General features: G+C 44.8%; 1 protein-coding gene across 4 annotated transcripts; it reads left to right on the top strand.

Annotated features, from left to right (window-relative positions):
• The first annotated feature begins 61 nt into the window (after nucleotides 1–61).
• LOC121724460 (creatine kinase U-type, mitochondrial-like) lies at nucleotides 62–9,763 on the top strand. Of its 4 annotated transcripts, none has more exons than XM_042111034.1 (10): nucleotides 62–146; nucleotides 1,217–1,434; nucleotides 2,225–2,423; nucleotides 3,543–3,638; nucleotides 3,783–4,004; nucleotides 4,262–4,347; nucleotides 4,964–5,087; nucleotides 5,971–6,105; nucleotides 8,209–8,334; nucleotides 9,218–9,763. In XM_042111034.1, exons 2-10 carry the CDS (start codon nucleotides 1,283–1,285, stop codon nucleotides 9,326–9,328), a joined length of 1,251 nt encoding a protein of 416 aa, XP_041966968.1. In that variant the 5' UTR covers nucleotides 62–146; nucleotides 1,217–1,282; the 3' UTR covers nucleotides 9,329–9,763. The 4 variants fall into 4 exon arrangements, with proteins under 4 accessions (XP_041966968.1, XP_041966969.1, XP_041966966.1 ...); XM_042111035.1 differs by having other exon boundaries at nucleotides 87–139; XM_042111032.1 differs by lacking the exon at nucleotides 62–146 and adding an exon at nucleotides 513–614.

Below are 9,763 nucleotides of genomic sequence, written 5' to 3' on the forward strand. Positions count from 1 at the left end.
ATTGTTTGAAGGGCCGTGCACTGTATCATATACAAACAGTCAGACAGATAAGGTGACCCACCCACTTCAGCTCAGTTACTTTGACGTTGGCAGCAGACTGAGCGAAAACACAAAGTGAGGAAGCTTTAAAAAAAAAAAGGTGCAAGGTAACTTTTAAGTTTTATAATTAAGAGTGTAGAGATGAGCTGTTTATGAGCAATGTGCTGCTTGATTAACTCAGTGACGATGTACTCTCCAGAAAAGACCTAAAATAGTGACAATGTGTAGGCCTAATCTTTCATTGATTGAACCTTTCTAATGGATATTAGTTAACCCAGCGTTACCCTTTTATACCTGTTTTAGGACGTGGTTCTGGTATCAGCAAGTTGAGGACATCATGGAACAACTGTAGTATCGGGTGGGGTGGATGGACTAGAGGAGTTAGTGCTAGAGCTCTAGGCTACTAGTGAAAAAGCCTGTCACGCATGGCTCAGTCACACCTGTTCGCTGTCTGTCAGACGGTGGTCATATACCAGCGGTGTTGTGGTTTACGTTTTTGCCGCTATCAATGCAGAAGTTTGACTATTACTACGAAGGCAATGCCTTACAGATGGATATCCTCGTGTACAGCAGAGGTAACGAACCATGTTCTAGGATCAGCGAATGTTCATTCTGGAGGCGTGATCCCGTTATACGGCAATTAGCTGCGGAAGGCTTTCCTTACAGTAGATCTATTGTGTTCAACTAATGACTTCAAGAAACTGAATAGCCCAGGGGACTTTACAACACAGGGGGGGCAGCTAGGGGAAGCCTCTATTACTAAAACTATATTTAAGTTGCATTTGTATGTATCAGGTTTAAATAAATGCGTTACTAATTTGTAATTGTTAGTTTGGCCTGTGAACCTTCTAGATGGTACAATATAAGTTGCTCTGTGATATCATTGCGCTGTGTAGGCTACCCTAAGAGCGCACCGCCCAGCTGTCTGAGTATAGCCTATTCTCAATTGCTGCACTTCCCACATAAGCAGCTACCCTTCCTGCAGACTGCATCCAACCCTCTTCCCAGTCTCGACTGTTTCACTTTTGCCTACACTGGAGTTAAGGGCTACCACTAAACTACTGTAGGTTAATCTTCTCAGGGAGCCGTATTCCGGCATCCACCACATGCAGTATACTGTACGGTTGGTATTCAGAACACGCATCTGATTCTCTTCTCTCTGGCTTCATACTTTCAGCGGCATACCAACAGCGAAGTATCTACTCAGCTGTACCTGTGTCGACTCTCGTCTTGTGGAAATACTATGGCAAGCAATTTCGCCCGGATTTTGTCCACCAAAAGAAATGTGGGCATCCTATCATTAGTTGGAGCTGGGTCACTAACAGCGGGGATTTTTCTGAGCAGGGAGCAACATGTAAACGCCGGCTCACAGGTCCGGAGACTGTACCCAGCCAGGTAAACCTGATCACATCCACAGGATTTTCGATGCATATAACAGAGTGTTTTACTCTCAGTTAAATGCAGGTTATCTGCCCAATTAAGTGGATTCCATCTGTATACGAAATACGTTATTCATCATTCATTGTCATAATGACACACACACATTTTAGACGTGACTGTCTACTGTGCTTTAGTCGATGGTATTCTGGAGACAAGTGCGTTTAGCCTGCATAACCGAATACATGCTAGTGCGGGTTTTGGATTCGTTTGCACACTGACTTCGAGGCATCGTATTCTAGGCATGCATATTCATTATTTTTTATAATATAATAAAGTAGCCCAGTTGATTTTTTAAAAACTAAAATGTCAGTAAATTATCAGCCACATAAAGACGACAAAGTAATGGCTGTCTAAGCCATATGAAATATGTAGGCTAAACTATGGAAGTGTCTGGAATGTCCTCATGACCCGAAAGCAATTGGCTTTGCAAATCCAGGGGTATTTCGGTACGTTTGCACGTATTCAGATCACGGCGTCATATTTGCCTATCTAGATTCTTCGTAGACGTCCTTATTAACATGTAACAAACATGTCAGAAGGGAATGTGGACCACAGTTCAACTAAGGACAGTTTGAAAAACGGTGATAGCATCCATGTCCATATGCACTCATAATAAACTGTACTGCAGTCTTTCTAATGATCATACGAAACATATCAACCTCTTCTGGATGCCTCTCTGTGTCTGACAGAAGCAACTACTTATCAACTGTGTAAAGGAAATGTCTCCATATGTGTGCTCAAATAGTGCAGAATATCCAGATCTTCGGAAACACAACAATTGCATGGCCAGTCATCTGACTCCTGCTGTCTATGCAAAGCTGTGTGAAAAAGCCACTCCGAATGGATTCACCCTGGATAATGCCATCCAGACTGGCGTGGACAATCCTGGGCACCCTTTCATCAAGACCGTGGGCATGGTGGCCGGGGACGAAGAGTCATACGAGGTAAACTGAGTCGCAGATTGCCTGGGGAGTAGCAAGGTCATGAGAACACTCTGGCATCATCAGCTATTTACAGAAGCCTTAGTAATGTTTCAAGTAGCTCTAAGATTATACTTGCTGTTTTACTGAAAAATACTGCAGTAGACTCAGCCTGTCTGGTGAGGGAGGGAGAGAGGAGAGGAGCTGGGAGATGAGAGGAGAGGAGATGGAGGAGAGGAGCTGGGAGATGAGGAGAGGAGATGAGATGAGGAGCTGGGAGATGAGGAGAGGAGAGGAGATGGAGGAGAGGGGGGAGGAGAGGAGAGGAGCATTTCACAGAAGGATGGTGTACTGTAGCTTGTTTCGAGTCCTCCGCCCTAGAATGTTTGCGTAACACTAGTCTGTCATTGCACCATGCATGAGTTCCGATGGGAAGCCTTGTTGTATATTTGCTTTTACTGAGAGGCCTGAACCACAGAACATAGAGCAGTGTGCTGAGATTAGATGCAGTGAGGGGACAGATGTGCCACAGCTGTACCAAGGCTTTAAGCTTTGATGCCAGGAGTCTGACCTACAGTATGCATTTGAGTCTCTTATCACTAGATAACTCCTCCCTCTGGCATGCCCAGTGTTGCTTTATGTACTGTTAATGCAGCACAAGTATTTCGGTCATGCCTTTGTGGGCTTATGCTGCAACCCTTTGCAGAGTTTGTTATACCTTCCTGAATATCTTATACTCACATTCTGTAGTCATTACAGTCTTCATTTCCATGGATCCTTTCAGTCCATGGTGATTTACAGCCTTACACAGAAGTACCATACAATGTAAAATATGACTAGAAACGTTGAAGGATGAAAATATAAAGAGGTAGGCAAAAACAAAACAAAGGAATGTTAATAAAACTTTGGTTTTAAAAAGGTAACACTGTAAAAAAGGCCAACAGAACAGTAAAGCCAGGGATAAGAGTAGGAAATGGGCAAGTATTTTAACAGTGGAAGTGGAAAACAAGACAAAACAAATACTTTACGTTTCTTCAAATGCTTTCTGAGATGTATGTCATTTGCGAGATTTGTTGGTAGCATTTGGTATGAACATATTTCTGTATTATATCCAAATGGCTCTGGCCTCTTCTTCACTACCAGGTGTTCGCAGATCTCTTTGATCCCGTCATTAGGGAGAGACACAACGGGTACGACACCAGGACGATGACCCATCCCACTGATCTGGATTCCAGCAAGGTAGATCATACTCCATGTATGAGTTCTATTCCTGAATTCATATGCAAGTCTGGACTCTTAGGGCAAATATAATTGTCTGAGCAAGTGTATGTGATTGTTTTTGGAGCCATGTTGGAACATCCATGAAATGTAATCCACCATCAGATTCGGTCGGGGATTTTTGAGGAGCGCTACGTGCTCTCCTCACGGGTGCGGACAGGACGGAGCATCCGCGGACTCAGCCTGCCACCGGCGTGCACTCGTGCGGAGAGGCGAGAGGTCGAACGGGTGGTGGTGGACGCTCTGGCGGGCCTGAAGGGGGATCTGTCCGGCCGCTACTACGGTCTTGGGCAGATGACCGATCAGGAGCAGCAGCAGCTGATTGATGTAAGAGAAGTGCACTTTTTGACTAGCACGCTCTTGATGTAAGAGAAGTGCACCTTTTGACTAGCACGCTCTTGATGTAAGAGAAGTGCACTTTTTGACTAGCGCACGCTACTGCAGGTCTGCACAGCTGAAGTCTCTCTGACTTCACAAGAGTTTGGTCTTATGCCACTGGACTGCATTACTATGGGACCAGTGATGATTGTCCATAGATGTTAAGAGAATAGCAAGAGGTTTTCATGTGTCTCGTGTCCACACAGGATCACTTCCTGTTCGATAAGCCCGTGTCGCCACTGCTGACCTGTGCAGGGATGGCCCGTGATTGGCCGGATGCAAGAGGGATCTGGTAGGTTTTGTTTACATCAACTTTCACCTCACCTCCAACTTAAAATTACTGATTTACTTTAATGAAAGTGTTTATAATGGATGCAGCACAACCAAAAGCAACAATGTGTAGTTGCGGAAACTTGCTTGCTTCGCATTTCTCTTGAGTGAATTAGGGAGATGGGCATTGGTGATGCTGACGTTCCCCTCTCAGCCTCAAGTTACAGCCAGTGCCCAGAAATAGAGGCATGCCAGTTCTTTTCCATTATGCGCTGCAGCATTGATCACCTGTGCCCACATGATGCCAAGCTCTCATTCTCCATTATTCAGTGCAGTCGGTTTTACAACTGTCTCTTAGCTCCGGTGTCCTTACCTGCCCTAGACAAGAATTTAAATAAATTATGCTGCGTCACAAAATGTAATGGTTTTAATGGTGGTCAGAGTGTGATTGTAAATGACAGTGAATGATTGTTTAATTAAAGGAGTTGCAGTAGGTTTTTTCACCCATTAAAAAAGCACAAGGAACCTTTTTAGATTAGAGAAAACGTTAGGGATATATTTCTGTAATTTGCACAAACAAAAGCTATAACCAGTTTCAGTCCCTTCTCAAAACTTGATATCTATGCTGAATGATTCAGGCACAACAATGAGAAGACCTTTCTGGTGTGGGTCAATGAGGAGGACCACACTCGTGTCATCTCCATGGAGAAGGGTGGGAACATGAAGAGGGTCTTTGAGCGCTTCTGTAGGGGCCTGAAAGAGGTGAACGCACACGCATGCATGCACACATTCATAAACACGCACATACTGTACAGTAAATACACACACACACACACAGACACACACGCACACACACACACACACAGACACATAAGCACTGGCAAATGGACACACACACATGCACCCACACATACTGGCATACAGTCATCTTGGAGGCCAAACAAGTCACTGTTATTTGTCAAACAAAGCTCTATGAGATGCAAGACAGCTGTGGGAGTCACAGCCGGGATAAGAACTCCTTTGAGACGTGCTGAAACAGCGCATGAGTTGTGCGTGTTTCTGTGGCTGTGCAAGCCAGTGTTTATGCAAGCATGTGTGTCTGAAAACAAACATTCCAGTTCCCCCAGAAAACAATGCAATTCATGACGCCCCTCCACAGGGAAGACCCAGTAACACCTCTTTATGTTCTGACTGATTATTCCGATTATGCTAAACACAGTAACATCTATGTGATTGCTATACTGTTTGATTTGCATGAAATGCATTTCCAGTGAGATCTTGCCAAGAGGTGCTAAAATCTTTCAATGGTTTGTTTGCTGAGAGTGGATGCTTGTCCCACAGTAAGGCGGGGATCACATTAGCCAGCGGCAAGCGACAGGTTTCCTATTGTTCTCTATGGTTCGGCAGCGGAACAGTGGCAATGCTGGCGTAACGCTAGCGTTGAACAAGCTGAGCGTTGAACTTGGTTCAACTTTCAAAGCGTAACGCGAGCGAATTCAATTGACAAACCGTTTGTGTTGCTTAGGAACGAGACAAAACGTATTATGGTCTGAGCGTTACGTTATGTTTGCCGCTGCCGCTTGCCGCTGGCTGATGTGATCCTCGCCTAAGGGATGCTTACAGGTCATCTGTGTGGCTCCCACAGGTGGAGAGGCTGATCATGGAGAAGGGCTGGGAGTTCATGTGGAACGAGCGCATGGGCTACATCCTCACCTGTCCGTCCAACCTGGGCACAGGGCTGCGTGCCGGCGTCCACATCAACCTGCCGCGCCTCAGCAAGGTACCTCGCACAGTCCCTCAATTCTCAGCCACGCCTCAGCAAGGTACCTCGCACAGTCCCTCAATTCTCAGCCGCGCCTCAGCAAGGTACCTCGCACAATCCCTCAATTCTCAGCTGCGCCTCAGCAAGGTACCTCGCACAATCCCTCAATTCTCAGCTGCGCCTCAGCAAGGTACCTCGCACAGTCCCTTAATTCTCAGCCGCGCCTCAGCAAGGTACCTCACACAGTCCCTCAATTCTCAGCAAGGTACTGTATCTCGCACAATCCCTCAATTCTCAGCCTACCACAGTGCTTCCTCTACGTTTATTTTAGCATGGCGGCCCGCCACGGTTCAAATTAATACCGCCACGGTATCAGAAACACAATGTAGTTGCAGTTGCTTTTTGAATAATCCTGCCGACGTAACCTCCCCTGCTGGCTGCCACTCACATTGCAATTTAACAATAAGTAGCCTAAAACTAGTCAGAGGTTATTATGGACCGTCCAGTCTCACTTCACATATTATATATTGTATTGATGTAGCCTATTTAAAGCATTAACTTTCTTCTCAGTGTTTCCTCTTCATTTAGCGGTGCCACTGCTTCAGAATTAGGGGAGACGCACAATATTGTAAATTGTAAATGCCCTCCGCTGGCTGCAGAAAATTGCAGTTTAACAATAAACAGCAATGCTAATCCGAGGTACCTGTCTGGTTTTATTCCATATCCACATATATTGTTTTTATAGACGTTAGTGGCATGCGCTATTAAGAGCATGTGCTACGCATGTTTGTCAACATCGCAAAAACTACAATTTTCGTGCAAATTGGTGGAAAGGTGTAGCACAGCCTAACGAAAACCCATTCATTTCTGGAGCTGATCGTATTGAAGGTATTTTCCATATCGTAGCCTATTAGCTCGCTCGCAACAACAGCAAAAATGAAACATGGAGAGTGGAGGTCTCCCCGGAGACACCGATAGATGCGCACTCAATCGCGATTGACGCAGGAAAAAAAGCAACGACTGGTAGTAACAAAGGTAAATTGGGTTAAAGCATAACTTGGCCAAAACATTTTGTATGCACTTGCGGTGATAGCCTAGCAATGTGAATCGCGGACTATAGCCTAACCAAAGAAAGTAAAGGAGATTTGCACCAAATAAAGGCAGTGTTGTGGTTTGTGTTTCTACAACATGTTGGCACAAAACTTAATTTCTGTCAGAAGTAAACTAGGCGTTTTCTCCTTTGTCAACGTGAACTACCGGTATGTTTAAGCAGTCACATGTAGTTTACGTAGTTAACGTGACGTGAGTCAGATACCCTGGAAAACCAGAGTTCTCGCGAAATCAGTCAGACTGAAGATGGGCCTGAATCCAGTCCCTTTCAAGTCACGTTAAATGGTGTGATTAGCAACTAGAAAAAAAATGACACCCCGACCCCCAGTTTTTTCATACTGCAGGCTTGTAACCTTTTTTTTTCTGGGGAGGGGGAGGATGGCCTGCGGCCACTGTTACAAAAAAAAGAAGGAAAAGGAAACACTGTACGAGCATTGAGTCGCCTCTAGCCCAGTTAGAGAAGAGGAGTCACTCAAGTTTCCCAGAATGACTAGATCCGCCCCTGGAGTCAATGTTGAAACACTCAGCAGATTTCTGATGAATGCTGCACTACCACGAGGGTCACTGAATCACCATTGTTCTCCCATTCCAGACTCTAGTATGAAATGTTGGTTTGTAACTTAGCCAGTGTTGTTTCCTAATCAGTTTACAATGCCAGAACACAGCACTTCCTGAGACCAATTTGCTCTAATGGCAGTCAGCAAGATAGTCTAGATCACATTCAAACCCTGGAATCCTGGACTCCTGCTGCTCCTCTAGAACACCTCGTCATTATACAGTATGGAAGTGAGAGGACAACAGAAGACGTAATCTCCTCTTGGGCAAAGCACTGACCCACTTCATTGCAAAATAGCTTATTGTCTTAGAACCCTTTATGTCTGTCGTGTCGATGGTAATGAGTCTACACTGTGTATCTGCCTGAAGGACCCTCGGTTCTCTAAGATCCTGGAACCCTTTATGTCTGTCTGTCGTGTTGATGGTAATGAGTCTACACTGTGTATCTGCCTGCAGGACCCTCGGTTCTCCAAGATTCTGGAGAACCTGCGTCTGCAGAAGAGGGGGACGGGGGGAGTGGACACGGCAGCAGTGGGCAGCACGTTCGACATCTCCAACCTGGACCGCCTGGGCCAGTCAGAGGTTAGTGTGTGCTGACATCCAGATTCAGACGTTATAGTGGTGAATTTTACAGGCCCCACATCTCATGTTTTGCTGGGAAATAGTCTGGAGTTGCGAGAGTTTAATTGATATCATCAAGGAAGTGCTGTGTCTCAAGAAAGAACTTCACTAGAAGAGTTGCGATGATGGGAGTTTGGTTTAAGGCTGAGGTAATCATATCCAATGCAATGATTTTATGACAGCACTAAAGATATTGCAATTAGAGAGTTGCCACAGTGAAAGTAATAGAAAGGCAACACCATCTTGTGGAGCTGAAGCACATTCACATTACATTTCAAAAGCGACTTACACATATAGTGCTAAAATCATGTCTAAATTGACTGAGAGTACTCTTGGTTGAGAATATACTGAGAAATCCATGACTCAAGTTACAGAGGAAACCATAGAAACAAAGCTGATCTTTTGACTCAGACACAGGTCACATTAGTTTGTGCTTCTTTTTTTCTGCATGTACAAAAGAAAATACATACTGAAAAGAAAGGCTCTGGCATGTTTGGTTGCACAAACAATGCATCATATTGAGTATATACTTGTGATAATCTTATTTGAAGTGCATAATGTCTGGTTTTAACAACTTTTTCTTGTTTGGAATATATTTTACCTATCATGTAGCTGGAGTAATAGGAAGACTGGCCCGTCAGGGTCACGTGTATGAACCATCCTGAACTCAAGAGAGATCACGTGTAGCATAACCACTGTCCATTGGTCCAGAGAGATCACGTGTAGCATAACCACTGTCCATTGGTCCAGAGAGATCACGTGTAGCATAACCACTGTCCATTGGTCCAGAGAGATCACGTGTAACATGGTGTCCATGGTAACGTGTCCATTGCTGAATGTCCAGGTCCAACTGGTGCAGACAGTGATTGACGGCGTGAACTACCTGATCGAGTGCGAGAAGAAGCTGGAGAAGGGCCAGGACATCCGCGTCCCTCCTCCCCTCACCTACAAGTAAAGAGTGCTGACCGCCCGGTTTCCCAGCCGTCCCTCCTCCCACCTTCCAGTAGTGGTCAATCGACTTACCACAATTAATAGTGTAGTTATGGGAAGGTATCCCACCCTAAACCATTACAAAGCAACACCCCACACCACCCCTAGTCTTTCCCCACAGCATGCCTTGTGTCGGTTGTGTTCTCCGAGCTTCCCACGCACAGAGTACTGGAGAAGTGAATGTACTGTACTTAATGATTGTGTTACTGTGGCCTCATTCATCCATGTGGCAGACAGCCATACTTGATCAAATTTTACAATATGAAATACTCAGTAATAATAATAACCTTGGATGTGAATGCTTGCTCAGGTGAAATCAATAATCATATCCAACTATATTAATAATTATCAATATTTTTGCTGAAATATATGTAGCTAAATAAATAATGTGTACGATTTA

The sequence above is a fragment of the Alosa sapidissima genome, chromosome 11 (assembly GCF_018492685.1).
Source record: "Alosa sapidissima isolate fAloSap1 chromosome 11, fAloSap1.pri, whole genome shotgun sequence".
Taxonomy (NCBI): domain Eukaryota; kingdom Metazoa; phylum Chordata; class Actinopteri; order Clupeiformes; family Clupeidae; genus Alosa; species Alosa sapidissima.